The sequence below is a fragment of the Dama dama genome, chromosome 8, assembly GCF_033118175.1.
Source record: "Dama dama isolate Ldn47 chromosome 8, ASM3311817v1, whole genome shotgun sequence".
Taxonomy (NCBI): Eukaryota; Metazoa; Chordata; class Mammalia; order Artiodactyla; family Cervidae; genus Dama; species Dama dama.
The window spans coordinates 22,139,585-22,157,232 of NC_083688.1; the positions used below are offsets into that span (position 1 = coordinate 22,139,585).

Consider the following 17,648-nt stretch of genomic DNA (forward strand, 5'->3'; position numbering starts at 1 on the left):
TTTGATCCCTGAGTCAGGCAGATCCCCAGGAGGGGGAAGTGGCAACCCACTCCAGTATTCTTGCCTGGAGAATTCCATGGACAGAGGATCCTGACGGGCTACAGTTCATGGGGTCACAAAGAGTCAGACACGACTGAGTGACTGAGTACACACACAAGGCATTAACACTTGAAGTATCACATTGGCTTCGTCTCTCCTCCCAATAGAGGCCTCAAAAAGACACGAAAGCTTTACGACGCCATTAAAGAAATAGTTTGTGGGGCAGGGAGATTGCAGAAATTGCAGCCCGACTGTCAACTCCACTAGCGCGCACTCCTTGGTCTGAATGTTTGGCCACTTGGATGCTCAGGGTGTGGCATGTAAATTCTTTTTCAGAATTGCTTAGGTGAGAGTACTTCATTGCTCTCCCTTTGTAAATACACATCCATTTGCAGTTAAAAAAAGAGACTATCACAACACTGAAACATTTGTAAGACTGAAACATTTGTAAGATGCTGTATGGGCTTCCCTGGTAGCTCAGACAGTAAAGAATCTGCATGCAAGTCCGGAGACCTGAGTCCAGTCTCTGGGTCAGGAGGATCCCCTGGAGTAGAAAAATTAACCAGCTTTTGCATGGGAGCTTTGAAGAGTTGAAAGACCTAGGCTCTTTCATAAAACACATGATTTCCGAGGTAATTATTAAACATTGATTGGACATTCTTATTGAAAGCAAGGTAATTAGCAATTGGAAAGACCGCAGGAGGGCAATTTGGGTGCTTGTTTTATTTTAAAAGAAACAACTCAGGTCTCTAGTTGACTTTGCCAGCAGTGGGAGGCTGGGGTGGGATCCAGCCAGCCAGCAGAGGGATGCATGTGTCTTCAGGGGAAAATTACTGTCAGGCAGTAGTCCCTAGCAGATCAATGATAATGGCATTGATTCGGACCCTAGACTCCATTTGTGTGCCTTCATCTGATCACTTATGAGAGAAATTGTCTGCCTGGACCCAGAATGCCTTTCAGTCTTCTTTAAAAGACAGAGGAAGAAGAGTCCAGGGAAAATAAGCTGCTTGGGAACTGATGATGTTTTTAGTGGGAAAAGAATGCTATATTCTAGGTGAAGAATCAGCTGCATGTCTTTTAAAATAACTTACTAGAGAGCGTTAACAATCCAGGCTGGTTTATTCACAGGAAATATAAGCTTAGAAAATCATATAGAAGCTTTGGTGTGTTTGTTGTTGTTACTGTCATGGTGTTAGGCTCTGGCTCTGAGTTTGGTGGTGTGGGGGTGTGAGTTCAAATGTAGTCTCTATAGGTAATCTCCCTGATGGATCAGATGGTAAAGAATCCACCTGCAATGCTGGAGACACAGGTTCGATCCCTGGGTTGGGAAGGAGGAATAAGTTTCCTCCCTGTAGGAGGAAATGGCAGCCCACTCCAATATTTTTACCTGGAAATTCCCATGGACAGAGGAGCCTGGCAGATTACAGTCCATGGGGTCGCAGAGTCACGCAAAGAGACACGACTGAAGTGACTTGCAGCAGCAGCTAGCTTACACATTGCACTCCATAAGCGGGCATTCTTGCTTCTTAGGGATTTCCCATTCTGCCTCAGACCAAACTAAAACTGACTTCTGAAGAGTGGCTGGATGCCTTTAGCAGAAGCAGAAAAAACATCAACATGGGTGATGAGTATCTATATGTGCTTGCATACTAAGTCACTTCAGTTGTATCAGACTTTTTGTGACCCCATGGACTATAGCTCTCTAGGCTCCTCTGTCTGTGGGATTCTCCAGGCAAGAATACTGGAGTGGGTTGCCATGTCCTCCTCCAGGAGATCTTCCTGACCCAGGGACAGAGCCCATGTCTCATGACTCCTGCACTGGGATGTGGGGTTTTTTTACCTCTAGCACAACCTGGGAAGCCCCAAGTACCTATATACCCATCAGGAAATTGAGAAAGAGGGTAAAATTAAAATCAATGTTCCTCATTTCCTAAGCATGTCATTAAGATGCTTACTGGTAAGATATGTGAATATCTACAGGCCATAATATTTTTCCTGGTGGAAGGCTGTGACCAATGATAAAGTCCACAATGGAAAAGAAAAAACTAAAACCCCTTCTCTAGTTGCTATTAGATTCTAAGAAATGGGCTCACCAAACTGTGTGAAATGAGTTTCTTACCTACCTTGTCACCATCAAATCCTAATTAAGTGAAAATTCTTAACTCCTGAGGCCTACTTAAGTTCAGTAATATAAACAAATATGGTTACAACTTAATACATGTTAGAAGGGCCATGAATAACTTATTTTAATACAACAAAGAACGTTTATGCTTTGCACACAGACACTCAACAAACACACACACACGTCACATACTCAGCTTACACCACCATACACGCACACACACAAAACTGCAATCTGTTTTTGCATTCTCCCTTGGTGCAGTTCATCTTGCAGGGCTCTATTTTCTGTGAAGTTTCTAAATATCTCATGTTATTAATAAAACTAATGCCATTTGGATTAGAGGGTATTATTGTTTTTTAGTTTCTCAGTCGTGTCTGACTCTTTGCGACCCCCATGGACTGCAGCAGACCAGGCTTCCCTGTCCTTCACCATCTCCCAGAGTTTGCTCAAACTCATGTCCATTGAGTCAGTGATGCCATCCAACCATCTCATCCTCTGTCATCCCCTTCTCCTCCTGCCTTCTGTCTTTCCCAGCATCAGGGTCTTTTCCAATGAGTTGGCTCTTACTCTACAGACATTGCCCATTGAAAGCTCTACAGTTAGAAATAAGAGGTTTTATTGCATCCATTGAAACTCCTTCAAGATATCTAAGCCTCTCTCATCGCTAACTCTGAGCCATTCAGTCTTGACTTTTATAGTGGGAAGTAGTGAGCCTCAGTGCTAAAAGCTTAAAAAGCACTTCTGCCTGGGGCCAGGCTCTGGAGAGACCATAGAGAGGGAGGAAGTAGCTACTTGTGCTTTATTTCCTTTAAATAAGGTAGACAGTAGTGAGCAGAACCTAGAGAGGCACTGTGGACCAGCCTTGTTGTGTCCTATGAGAGAAAGGCTGAAAAGCACCCAAACTCTCAGGCAAAGGGAAAGTCTATTGGAAATGGAAGAGGAAAATGAAATAAAATGAGTCATCTAAACATTCTCTAACAAGGAAGTAGTAATGACAGTAAATGCTGAAAAGCTCTACAGGTAAAATAAATTGGAATAAACCTAAAGATGCTTGCTAGTAAAGAAAGCAAGTGGGAATGAACAGGAAGTACTTTACCAGCTGCTCAAATTAAGCTCTGTGGATTCAAGTATGATGTAGTGTGTGGTTGTCTAAGTCTTAACCACCAAGGTTTCAGTTACTCTGCATGCCTAACGGAACTTTCTGAGTAATTTTTGTTGAGTAGATTCAGATGCGTTGTCAAAGAAACAAGAATCTCTTGTCTTCTGATTTCTTCGATTCAGTGAGAATGTCATTTGCTATTTGTACAGCCTGTTCAAATGTACTAAAAACATAAGCATTTTAGAGGTGACCTCAGAGCTTGTTGCTTTAGTTTATTGCCTTTGTTTTCTGTGTTTATCACTTTGATTACTCTCCACCAATCTTCATTTTCCAAATTTGTCTCTTTGGTTCTGCCCTCCCTCCCCACAGCCACCATTCTCTCTCTCACCTTTATTTCATTGCCAACTTTTCCAGGATGTGACCTATAAGTCAAAAATATCTATTTCCTCTCATTCATTTCTTGGCTCCACTGCAACCTGCATCCCACCTCACTGTTCAGTAGAAACGGAACTCAAAGGTCAAGTATTGTCCTCACCTACACCTTCCTCTCAGTGCATTCTTGATGTTAACCTTGTCTTCAAAAGATAGGTGCAAAACCAAATTGTGATCCAGAATAAGACCATGTAAGAGACAGTTTCCTAAAGATACCTCTCCGCACTCCCTACAAGACTCTCTGGTGGTTCAGTGAAACACTCATCTTAGTACTGGTGTGAAGGGACTTTGTGTCACTTATCAGCTGACCTTAAAAGAGAGAAATTATTCTGAATTGTCTGAGTCCAACCAATTTAATCATATGGGGCCTTAAAGAGCTAAGGCCAACTAGAGTAGAAAGATGCCTAGGAGAGATGTTTAGGAGAGAAAAGAAAAAATCAGATTGAGAGTGTGAGAAGGATTCAACTCATTATTGCTGGCTTAGCAAGGGACAGTGAGCCAGAGAATGCAGGCAGCTGCTGGAAGCTCATAATTACTCCTGGCTGACAGACAGCAGGAAACTAAGACCTCAGTCCTATACCTGCAAGGAATTGAATTCTGCCAACAAACTGAATGAGCCTAGAACCAGGTTTTCCTCTGGAGCCTCCAGAAAGGGACATCACCCTGCTGACACTTGGATTTCAACCTTGTGGGGCTCTATGTAGAGAATCAGCTGAGCTGTATTATACCCAGATATCTGTCATACCCACAAAAACTATGAGGTCGTAAGTGAGTGTTGACTTAAGTCAATAAATGTGTGGTGATCTGTTACAGCAGCAATGGAAAACTAATATAGACTACTAGAACTTTTTCTCAAATTTTTAATATCTTAGTATTCAAATTTCTATTTCTTCCAAAACATGGTTAATATTTACCATCTTAATTATATTCCAAATATATTATCTATTGAAATCACAAACCTAATTTCTCTATCTGGACACCATGGGGCCAGACTTTGAATACACATGTAAGAATTTATACATCTGCGTATTTTGTTCTATACATGCATGTGCATATATAGGGGTGTCTATACATAAATACATACCTAGGCTGTTGTTCAGTCACTAAGTCGTGTCTGACTCTGTGACCCCATGGACTGCAGCACGCCAGGCTTCCCTGTCTTTCACCATCTCCCTGAGTTTGCTCAAACTCATGTCCATTGAGTCGGTGATGCCATCCAACCAACTCATCCTCCTTCTCCTGCCCTCAATCTTTCCCAGCATCAGGGTCTTTTCCAAAACCTAGGTAGACCTGGTAAATATCAATCACAGTCAATAAATAATAGTTTACATATACACATATATAGGAATCTTAGCAATTATAGATATACATATGTGTATTTTTCCACAATGTTAAGTAAATAATATTATTTTGTGACAATCTTGTAAGCTGTATATTAATTGCTTCATTATATATGTTAGACATAGGAAGACAGAGGTCATGTAGCTAGATAGAGTTCATCTAGTAAGTGGCGGAAGAGAATTCAAATATAGATCAGTCTGGATCTAAGACTGCAAGGTCCTTAGCTTTCATCTTGCTTATCTCTCATGCTGGATCAGGTCCTACACCCATCTCTGCCCAGATGCCTTGTGTCAGCCTCTTTCAGCTTCCTTCTACAGGACGTCTGGATGCCACACGACACTGCTAGTTTTCCCTCTGTAGCTCTATGCCTTCTCAGTTTCCTAAATTGCCTTCTATTTATCATATATAAAAGAATCTCGATTGTGTTGTCAATTTTATGCTACTCTCTTCTCCAAAAATTCAGTTTACTTTTAAACTCTCAATTGTAAGTCTTTCAGTGACTTTCAGCTTAATATCTCCAGTCCTGACTCTTCCCTGAGTTCCAGGCATGTGTATTAATATAACCATGGTGCTAAAAATGCCTGTTTTTCGAGCTTCTTGACATTTCTAAATCAGTATTTGTAGGAAAAGAAGTCTTCTCTTCTTGCCAGCCTTCGTCCCTCAGTCATATTATCCATCATTTTGGTGGCCAAGCTCAGAAGCCCATTAGCCTCTTTGGACCTCTCTTCTGGCTAAGAGCATGAGTTCTGGACTGGACTAACTAGGTTTAAATCTCATCTGTGTTACTTGCTTGGAACCTTGGACCAATTGCTAAACCTCTCAGGACCCAAGTATCTTCCTCTGTAAAACCAGCTGGTGATAAAAGTCATAGTAATATCTCACAAGGTTGTTGCATGGTTTAAATAAGACACTATATTTAGACCAGCACCCAGAACCCAGTCCTTGCTTGATAAATTTCAGCTCTCATTCATTTTCCATTTAATTGAGTCGGACACAACTGAGTGACTTTCGCTTTCACTTTTTTGTCTGTAAAGTCTACGGTTAAGTTTCTGATGCCAACTTTTCTGCCCACCAGCACTCCATGTTAATATCTGAATCAATGCAGACTACCTCTGAATCATATTCCCCAAAATCTAGCCTACATGTAATTATAAAATGAATCTTCCAAAGGCACTATTTTAATTATCATTCAAAAATCTTTCAATGGTTTTCTGTAACTTTCATGATACAATGGAAACTTTCATTATCTTGGCTTTCAAAGCCTTCCCTGAATTGGCCCGACTTCTTTTTTTTCTCTTTTTCCGACTTCTATTTTAAATTGTTTCTACGTTTCCTCTCCCACTCAACCTTTGACTGTAGACAGGCTGGACCTCCTCTTTATTCCTAAATATTAGTTATTGTCCTGCCTTTTAGCTTTTGTTTTTTTTGTTTGTTTGTTTTTTGTTTTTAGCTTTTGTGATAACTAATAATTATGGTAAATATGTGCCAGGTAATGTGTTGAAACTTTCAAGGGTGTCATCTCATTTGTCCTCACAAAAACACTATGGGTTATCTACTATACTATTCCTATTTTACAGATGAGAAGACTGAGGCCCAGAGAGGGTGATATCGGCTGAAGGATATACAGTTAGGAGGTGGTGGTGGACTCAGGATTTGAATCTAAGCTGATTCCAGATTCCTGGTTTTAACCACTGTATCTTATGACTTCTCTATGCTTCATTCCCCTTTCCTAGAGTGTTCTTTACTCTTTCCCTATCTATTTGACTCCCACATATTCAAAGTCTCCCTTATGTTCTGTCCTTACTATAAAACTTTCCCAGTCTCCTTTAAAAACTCTAGTGAACTCCTCTATCTACAAGCTTCTTGAGGCTAAGAAGGATGTTACATATTTCTCATGAAGCCCAGCAATACCTTGAGCATAGTAATTAATTAATTCTGATCATTAATTGGTACCAAATTTCTTTCCTAGTGAAACTTGACAGTGATTCCTTGTGGTGGAGCCAGCTGATTGATTTCTCTTTATTACCCATTTTTTCCCAGTGACTGAGTTAGGTTCTTTGATTGCCAACACATGTCTGAACTTAAGCAGAATAGGAAATTTTTTGAATGGTATCATGGAATGCTGAAACAGCAGACTTGGTCTGAAATCAAGGATAGCGCAGCCCAGCAGAGGTCCCCGACAGGGCAGCACATGGAACACTGAACTCCATGCTGTTGGATTTCCCCTCCTTCGCAGTCACCACAGGTTGTGTCTGTCTGGCCTCCCCCCCATGATGCCCAGCTATGCCTTTTTTTTTTGCCTGTGTTCAAGGGAGCTGCAATCAACAGCTTAGCAAGGAGAGAAATGAGTCATTCTCATATTGCAGAAGTTGGGGAGTGGGAGGGACTCCAGGATAAAGAACTGTGGCGCCTAAAGAGGAATAGAGGAGAGACGAGATGCAACTACTAGAAAGAGAGGAAGTCACTTATGAGTTGCTCAAGATTACCAAATGCTTTGTTATAAGACAACATTCCCATCTTCTAAAATTAGAAGTTGGGGATTTAGGGTAACATGAAGAAATAAGAGGGTCCCCCAGATGGGCTTCAGAGATTTGTGACCCCTGGCCACACACACACAGTTCCTGAGTCCTTACATTTCCTCAGTGAGTGAGTCCAGTTCCTGTTAGATTCTCAAATAGGTTCATGATCCAAAAGGGTTGTGAAATACTACTTGCAGCTATTGAAATAGAAACATAATCTTACCTCAGGACATCAGGTGACTCAAAGGCAGAGTCTCATAATATCATGTAAGGAAAAAGTTAAATTTGAAAATTCTGAATATGCTATAATGTACCTGCTCATCTAACAGATGCCAGAGTTACTCAGAAGGTCAACTCTCTTTAGAATGAAAGACCTACAGTGGAATTTCTATCTATCCCATGACCATGCATCAAAAGGGCTTCTGCTCTGTAGAATCCTTGGATGCCTTCTTAACCAATTGCAGAATAACTGTACAGCTTACCTCCTCAGTTGTTATTTTTATAGCATCTTGCCATTTTTCTCAGAGTTTTTGAAAGATCCTTCCCCAGTCTCCATACTTTGGCAGGGAATGAGCAGTATCTCTTTATACCTATCTCTCCAAATCTCTGCATGACAGGGTAGATAAGGGTAATGAGTAGCTAGAGTCTGTAAGAAGAAGAAGGCTCCTTGCAGATTAAATAATAATTAATAATGAAAGTGTTAGTTGCTCAGTTGTATCCAACTCTTTGCAACCCCATGGACTATAGCCCACCCAGATCCTCTGTCCATGGAATTCTGCAGGCAAGAACACTGGAGTGGGTTGCCATTCCATTCTCCAGGGGATCTTCCCAACCCAGGGACTGAACCTGGGTCTCCTGCATTGCAGGCAGATTGTTTACCATCTGAGCCACCAGGGAAATCCTATGAGGTTTATCAAACAAGCAAGTGGCATCTATTTAGTGCCGTGTCTTTTTGTTGTTTGTTTGTCCGCTTGTTTTTAGGTTTTTTTTCTTTCCCAATTGTATATGTATTTTTAAATATTTGTTTATTTTTGGCTGTGTCCGGTGTTAGTTGCAGCATGCTGGCTCAGTAGTTGTGGTGTGCGGACTTAGTTGTGCCAAGGCATGTGGGATCTTAGTTCCCCGACCAGGGATGGAACCCATGCCTCTTGCATTGGAAGGAGGATTCTTAACCCCTGGAGCACCAGGAATGTCTTGTCTTTGGAACAAGCTGGTTAAGTGGGAGCTACCTTGAGGGTCACCACCTTCATTACAGAATCAGAACTGTGTTTGCAGAAGTGGCTTCTCAGGGCGAGATGAGTGTCTTATCCATCATCTTAATGACCTGACTTTCCCCACCACCACCACCCCCACCACCAAAATATGGCGAGGGAGGAGCATCCAGTGTTTAGAGGGGAAAGCCGTGGTTTTAGAAGAATGGCAGAGAAGGCTTTCTGAGGAAGCGACATATGAGTAAAGACCTGAAGGAAGTTGAGGAAAAGCCACATGGATATGTGGGACCACTGACTTCTGGGTGGCAAGTTGGTGTCACCATGGCAGCCAGCCTGGGCCTGCGCCATTAAGTGTGTCAAGCTCTAGAAAGAGAAGAGAAGGCTCTGGAGCAAAAGCTCCCACAAAACCCACAACTCACTGTGCTAACTCATTGGTCCTCTCCTCTTGTCATTGTCCCATTTCCACCTGTATCCTCGGTTCTGCTCCAGCTAAGATGTGAGCACCAATAGCAGCCTTGTTATTTTTCTTTCCTACAGTTCAAAACTCACAGAACATTGAGAGCATTTTGCACAGAAATTGCCCTTCTGGTTGGACTTCTTATGTGTGTCTGCAGTGCTCACCACACTGCTTTCTGTGCAAAGATGCCCCCAACAAGTGTCTGTGAAACTGACTCCCTCACCTAAGAGTGGGCAGTTACTCCATAATGCCGCCTGCTCAGAATTTGTCTCCTGGGAGAGTTGGTTCAAACTTGTGTCTCAGTGGTCATGAAGATCAGTCCTCAATGGAAATATTCCTTCAACCATCTTTTAAACCTCAGATTGCTTCCTAGACAAGCAATGGTTCCTTTAGCACCTACCAAACTGATGAACACCCCCATTAAGGAGGTCTGTCCTGTAGATGAAGAAACAAACTCTTTAAGAATTTGAATGACAGTCTCACACAACACTTATTTTTTGAACTCATCTTTCTAATGTTTAATCTAATCAATTATTCACTAGTCCCATGGCCTCCAACTACTTATCTCACACACTTCATCACAAGTTCTCTCACTCTCAATAAAGTTACCTTTTTAAAAAAAAAAAAAAATAGTTGAATGCATTCCCATATTCTATGTTTATTTATAAACTATACAGTCCTTGCCAATAGCTAACATTTCAAAACACAGTATACATAGGGGACAAGTTCATTGTTAAGCATAAGGTATGCAAGTCCCTCAGTTCTTTTATTAAACAGTTATATACTGAGGATCTTCTGGAAGCAGACACAGTTCTGATCACTACACAGTGAACAAAGCAAACAAAATTCCCACACTCCTGTGGCACAGAATCTAGTGGAGGATGAAAGATCATAAGTAAAATAAATAAGTAAACTGTACAGCAGTGTCACATGACAGTAAATGCCATGGAGAAAAATAAAATAGGAAGGAGCACTAGAGTGGGTTTTAGGGGGGAAGTGCAATTTTAAATTGCGTCAGAGAAAGGGAGTAAAGATCTAAAGATTAGGGAATTAACTGGTGACTGTTTGTAACCATATGACATAGAGAATGAAGGTGTCCATGTCAATGCATTATATAAATATTAGTAAAGCATAGTTTCTTTTTTTTTTTTATTTTTATTAGTTGGAGGCTAATTACTTTACAATATTGTAGTGGTTTTTGTCATATATTGACATGAATCAGCCATGGATTTACATGTATTCCCCATCCCGATCCCCCTTCCCACCTCCCTCTCCACCTGATTCCTCTGGTTCTTCCCAGTGCACCAGGCCCGAGCACTTGTCTCATGCATCCAGCCTGGGCTGGTGATCTGTTTCACCCTAGATAATATACATGTTTCGATGCTGTTCTCTTGAAACATCCCACCATCGCCTTCTCCCACAGAGTCCAAAATTCTGTTCTGTACATCTGTGTCTCTTTTTCTGTTTTGCATATAGGGTTATCATTATCATCTTTCTAAATTCCATATATATTCTTTATTTAGATGACCAATATAAATGGAATTCTAATATTTTCCCTTGTGCCTAAGTGGAAAGACCACTGATATAATGAGCAACTGACTTAAACAGGTATATTATTGCAGTTCACTTTTGAGATCTAGCAGGTTGCTGTTTCCTTCTCCAAGGGATCTTCCCCACCCAGGGATCAAACCTGGGTCTCTTGCATTGCAGGCAGATTCTTCACCATCTGAGCCACCAGAGAAACCCCAAAAAAGATTATTGCAGTTCACCTTTGGAATCTAGCCACAATGATGAAGTTTGGATGGCTGTAGCACTAACAGATACAGCAGTGTAGAGTAAATTAGCTCTTTGATTCAGGCTCAACTTGGTTCCGAGGGCGAGTTTAAGATCCTATGGTTTATTTATCTGTGAGCAATTCTCTTAAACATCGAGAGTCATTTTGTGCTTTTTTGTCTTGCTTTAAAGCAGGTGATTAGGGAGAACACATGCACAAAAGTGCATCTGAACAGCTGGTGGTTACTCACTCACAGGAAGCGGTAACTTGCTTTTCTTTTCCTTTCTGTTGAGTTATGTTAATGTAGAATGAGCATTTCCCTTTTTACCAGAGAAGAAAAATTTGTTCGGCCTGGTGAAGCTTCAGGAGGGAGAGACTTAAGGGAATTGATATTTTTAAATATCTTGCTACTCAAATAACAGCAATACAATGAGCTTCCGAGGAAAGGTTTTTAAACGGGATCCCAGTGAATTTTGGAAGAAGAGACGAACAATGAGGAGAAAAAATCAAGAAGAAATCCACAGATTTACCTCTGTAGGTATCTGAATGTTGATGTTTGCTTTTCATCTTCTCTTCAATACTTTAAAAAGAAAAAAAAATAGTTCTGGCATGCTAATCTAACCTAGGGTGATGGGCAAAGTCTTAGATGGAACAGAATATTCAGCCCAGCTCATAAATATCCTTTTTTACTTACATCATTATTTTTTAATTGCTTCCATCATTATTTTAAAACATATTGGAAGAGGTTTGAAGTACTTAAAATACTACTAACTTATTTAGAATATTGGAACTACTACCATCATTATTTTAAAACATGTTGATAGAGGATTTAGAGAGTTAATATTGCTAGAATATTCTCCTTTTATAAAGAAACGTCTATAATTGCCTCAATTAAGAGCCCAATTGATGATGTGCTACAGTGGTGTTTTTAAAAAAGTATTACTGCTCTATTTTTATCGTATGCCACTCATGATTTGTTTTAAAGTTCTTAGAAAGAGCAACCCAAAATAGGAAAGGAAATGTAAATAACTATTTAATTAAGTGAGCTGAGGGAGAGAGTAAAAATCGGTAAGTTCTAAAGGTTAAAAAGATTTGGTTTTGTTTACTGTTAAAAATGTTTCTGGCCTAGGGTTGGTAAACAAAATGAGAGCTCTGAAAATGTGTCCTTATTACAGAATCCTAGATTTCTATCTGTCAGTATCAGGGCAGATGGTTAGAGCTTCAGTGATTCATATGTAATGTGGAAGACCCACTTTATATGATGAATGATTGGCTACTCTTTTTATAGGAATGTTTATTTTACCAGGTAGGTTTTTTTTTTTTGCTTGTTTTTCTTCAAGGCAAGGGTTCTTGAGCTCAGCACTACTATCATTTTGGGTTGGAGATTTCTTAGTTGTTTGGAGCTGTCCCATGCGTTGTGACCACGTCTAGTGACAGCCTGGGCCTTTACCCAGTAGATGCTGGTGGCAAACTCTCCCCTGTTATGACAAGCAAAAATGTCTCCTTACATTGCCAAATGTCCTCTCGAGCAGGGAGAGTGATGTCCAGGTTGAGAACCACTGCTCTAGAGATAAATAGTGTTTTTGTTCATATAAACATTTTTTATCTAGAAACAGAGCAACTTAAAAAACTGTATGTATTTGATCATATAATGGTTGTTTATGAATAGCCATTGAAAGAATATGAAAAATCAAATTAATGAATAGTCACTCAGGCTTTGATAGACCAAAATCAAGTACGGAATACTCCATCTCACGTAGCAGTGGTTCTCTTTATACTTACAATCTGTCTGGTGATAATTTAATGGGAGTAGAGTTTACTTGGAGATTTGGCTCAGAGCGTTGATGCCTTGCTGATTCTATCTCAGGATCTTAGTAGTACAGGTCTCCCATTGGCAAACATGGGCAAATGACCCCTTTGACCTGTTCCCATCGGATGTGCCCAGGTCTTTCCACTCAGTGTTTCCTAAGGAGACTATGCTGAGTTCAGACTCTAACCTCTTGGTCCCCACTGACCCCAAAGGATGCTCAGTTGTGACGTCTCCACTGGCCCCATAAAAGCCTCATCAGTTGTTTACCATTAGCCTGTTAAAGAGGATAAGTGTTTGGAAACTTGTTTGCCTTGAGATTATGTTAACCTTCAGACCAATCCAAAAAATGTGGTTTCCTAGCTGCCTATCTCTCAGTGAAATTTAAAAGTCCTAAGGTTATGTCACCACAAGACTTACTTCTTGTGTCCACTGGAAGAGATAACACACAGGAGAAGAATGTGTCTATCTTACAGAGACCACAAGAGAACAGGATTTGACGTTAGGACAGTCCCAGATGTCTCCCATATAATGAAACTAATCACTCCATGAGTTATCTTAATTGAATTGGAAGGTATTGCTACTGAAAAGTATGGGGAAAGCAGCCAGTAAGGATGGTGTGTTTTCCCACAGCATTCAGTAGCTGTGCATTCACATTTAATTAAGATCATTCATATAGTGATTAGCTTTCTTCTGTGGAAGGCGCTGGGGACTCCCTGATGCTGTTGCCTGCTTTTGGTCCTCCTAAGATAGGCATATCTTCTTTCACAGCTTGTCTCTTCTATTGAGTAGGGGATTGTAGTATTATCCTGGGACTTGGCTTTCATTTTGGAAAAAAAAAAGAGAGAGAGAGACTCCAAGAAAGTGAAGCATATAATTAGAGGGCTAGGGGGTCATTCTGACTGTCACCCACCATTCAGGTGACCTTGGGCAGTTTACTTAAATCATTCTGAGCCCTGCCTGGTTGCCCCTTTCATAAAATGTTCCTAATGATACCTGCCCTGTCTTAAGATTTTTTATTGGAATTCATTTGGATCTTATGTATTCTGAACATGGTTTGAACACTGTGAAAAATTATGAGCTGCAAGTGTTGTGGGTTACTAATAAAACCAAGTAAAATATCAAGGGCTAGGGAAGGGGGGGATATAATTGCAGAGTGAGACTGTTTTTTTCAGAAATTGAAACATTGAAGCCACTGGACTGTTGGTGACTCCTTCCTTCCAGGACCCTTTTTCAGTGACAGAGTCACTCAGTAGACAAAATTCTGAATTGCTGGTGTTGAGGGGGGGCTCTGACATCATTCTATGTGTCAGTGGGGGTTTTCTTTGAAATACCATTTCCCACCCCACCCTCACCATAGCCCAGCTTAGCTGAAACCCACCCAAAACCAGATTGGACTTTCCACAGCACACTCATCTGAGCTTTTTAAAAGTTAAACCAACATTTCTAGACCAGCTTCTGAGATGACTTGATAGGTGGTAAGGAAGAAGCAATTCAAACATCAGAGTGCCCAACAAATGAACATAAGGCTTACAGTTAGGTCAGAGAATAAAATGATTTCTTTTGAATTTTTAGATATACTCATATATTGTTATGAAAGGAGAAATAATGATCACTGGAAATAATTATCATAGATTGCAGTTTTATAATGATCATGTGTATTTTGAATTCCACAAATCCTTTGGTTTCTTTTTTTGAAAGTCGCTCAGTTGTGTCCTACTCTTTGTGACCCCATGGACTAAGTCCACGGAATTCTCTAGGCCAGAATATCTCCAGCGGATCTGTCCAGCCCAGGAATCACAGTAGTCTAGAATACTTAACTGGAAGTCTATGACTTCCTCAATGGTGTACAACTCAAACTTTATATTCTCATGATCTAGGCTAACAGTTTTGTTTGTTTCTTTTTCCTCAAATGCTGTTTAAAGCTGTTTATTTAACTCTGTTGAAATTTTTAATTGTTTTGGAAGCTTCCCTTATCAATCCAGTTTTCAACTATCTTGTCTAAGAAATCGCTTTCCATGTTTAAACCACTTATCACAGACAATATACAATATGAGACAGTGCAATAGCATTAAAAGAGAAGTTTGAGGAAAATGAAACTTACTTGTTAGATCATCAAGTAGAACTACTTCCCTTAATTTTTGAAGTCTGTTTGGTGTTCTGTAGTTGAAGTTTTTCTCTTTAACTGCCTTTCTATTTTTATTTTTCTTTTTTTATCCAATCACTCAGTATGATCTCTGGTGCATAGAATGAAAGTTAATAAAAAGGTAACTTCCTAAGTTTCATGTCCTAATCTGGATTAAGTGTACTATTAAGTTGAGTTATGATATCAATCATCTGTACTACCAGAAAAACGTGAAATTCATTTAAGTAAATGTGAGTTATTATTTTTACTTTGTTACTGGCTTGTGGTTAATTAATCTGCAGGATTTCCAAGTGTTTGGAAAATTTGAGCTACAAATGACAATTTCTCCTCCTCTTTAGTCGCTTAGCAGTCATGTAGCCTGTTAGCACTTTAATAGAAAATTGAAATTGTAGAAAGCTACAAAGGAAGTAATCTGAATGACTTTAATGTATCTCCCACATATGTCATGTTATTACATTTTGTCCTATTGTCTTTCAAGTCTGCTTTTTATCTTTACTCTTCCACGTTAATGTGGACAGCTTCTCCCTGATCATCTGTGTTGCCTTACTTACTGATACTTTTTTATACAAACATTCACTGTTACCTCTTGGGCCTATTTTATAATGAACCAGTTAGCTGAAAGGAAGCATGGGATGGAGACCCAGAAACCAAGAGGATGGTTCCAGGAAATGATGAAATGAGACTGAATCAGGGTTGAAATACAGCATAAAGCAGGGATGAATGCTATAAATGGACAAGGCAGAAGGAAGCCATGAAACAGGACTAAACGGGGGATCTGAATTCAACCCAGACCATGGAAATGGAGAAGTGTAAGTTGAAACTGGATCTGAGGACTCTGCCTGTGGCGGCAGCGATGGGGAACAGCTAGCTCAGGTGCCGCAGAGATGCAGAGAGGATGCTTTTAAGATGGACTTAGGATTAGTACCTGCAACTGAACCAAAAATGCCCTTACTTTCCTCAAGGCTGAGTGCCGGGAGAGGGAGATGAGTGAAATCCAGAGAGAGACCAAGTAGAGAACTGCCAAACAGGGCAAAGCTTGACTTCATAACGATGCTCTTTACAACTAGCTGATCAGGAAGTGGACCGTTTGTTGGGGCAGGGGGCAGGGGGGGAGGGTACAGTGGACAGGAAGTAATACCATGATCCCCCAAAACTCTTTAATTTCCCTAATGACAGCAGTACAAAACTTTCTTAAAACAGAGGTTCCCTCAGTTGGTGGCAGTTTCCGCTGTGATTTCTGACACAAATGTTACCTAGCATTCTCAGTGGAAAAAACTCAGTTTACTGCCTTTCTTTCTCTTCTGTGTCTCTTTTACTGCTCACACAGAACACTGCATTTCTGATGCTTCTAGTCACCGAATGTGTTGCGGTTTTCCCCCACACCAAGAAATTTTCTGCAACACTGATCTCAAGTGGCCTTGACCTTCTGTGGCTTGAAGCAGGATTTCAGTTCCCAACCAGAGACTGAAGTCAGCCTGAGGCAGTGTGAGCTCAAAATCCTAGCCACTAAACTACGAGGACAGATAGACAATGGCTAGGCCCTGGCCCTGAATTTCCACATAGAGACAAAAAGTAGTGAAATAAGTAAAGTGTTTATTAAGAGAAGAAAAGAGTACAGTACTTGTGGAGACCATACAAGTAGGGTCAGAGGAAGGATCATGCCCTCATGGTAGTTTAATCACTTCTATGGGGCATTTCTTCCTGGTTTTCTCTGGCCAATCATCTTGCTTTGCTTGGTCCTGAGTCTGTGTTTGATGTATCTCTGGGTTCTCCCAGATGTGCACGCATATCTCTTAGCCAAGATAAATTCCAGCAAAGAGGCCTATGGGAAGGTTGACATCACCTACTATGGGGTGACACCCCCTCCTTTTGATGTCCGAGGAGACTTTCTGTGCATGTGTGGTTGGGAAGATCTCCTTGACTTCAAGAATGAGGAATGTGTGGTCTTTGATCTCTTATCTGGGAGGACTCAGCTTCTCCTCCCTCCTATTTTGGAGTCTGTGTCCACAGGGGAGGAACTCCAGCTGCTCAGCCTGGGACTCATCTATCTCCTTGCCTCATCACCAGCTGGGTGTCCTAAATTTAACCCAGCTCTAACACTATCTACCTAGAGATTGCATCAGATCTCACATGTTAAGAGCTCAGACCTCCAAGGCAGCCCCCACATCCCACATCAGATGCCAGCCGTAAGTCTAGATTAATTGCCTGTGCTTCTGACCAACCCACTTTACTTTGGAGGTTCCAACCACCCACTCCTTGAACTTCAGACACCAGTTGCGAATCCAGGTTGTTACCTGTCCTTGTGATCCACTGGCTGTAAATCACAGGTTCCCATGATCCCTTCTTGGAATTGACTAATTTGCTAAAGCAGGTCACAGAACTCAGAGAATCATTTTGCTCACTAGATCATGGGTTTAGTATAAAAGGATATAACTCAGGAACAGCCAGATGGAAGAGATACTTAGAGCAGGGTATAGGAAAAGAGGACCAATCTCCCCCAGACCTCCATGTGCTCACCAACCCAGAAGTTCTCCAAACCCCGTCCTTTGGGGTTTTCATAAAAGCTTCATGACATAGACATGATTGATTAAGTCATTGACTATTAGATATTGATTCAACCTCAAATCCTTCTTGATCTCCCAGTGGTCAAGGAAGTGAAACTGAAAGGTCCAGCTCTCTTATCAGCTGGTTAGTTTTCCTG

General features: G+C 40.8%; 1 protein-coding gene across 6 annotated transcripts in view; it reads left to right on the forward strand.

Moving 5' to 3' along the window:
• Positions 1-17,648, forward strand: part of DOCK10 (dedicator of cytokinesis 10) — a 297,309-nt gene that overhangs the window by 99,224 nt on the left and 180,437 nt on the right. Inside the window, exon 1 of one of the 6 annotated variants that reach the window (XM_061148623.1) lies at positions 11,286-11,528. The exons of the other annotated variants lie outside the window; for them this stretch is intronic. Within the exon in view, the coding sequence (XP_061004606.1) occupies positions 11,424-11,528 (105 nt within the window). The 5' untranslated portion in view covers positions 11,286-11,423. Of the gene's footprint in view, positions 1-11,285; positions 11,529-17,648 lie in introns of those variants that run through there. 6 annotated transcript variants of the gene reach the window in all.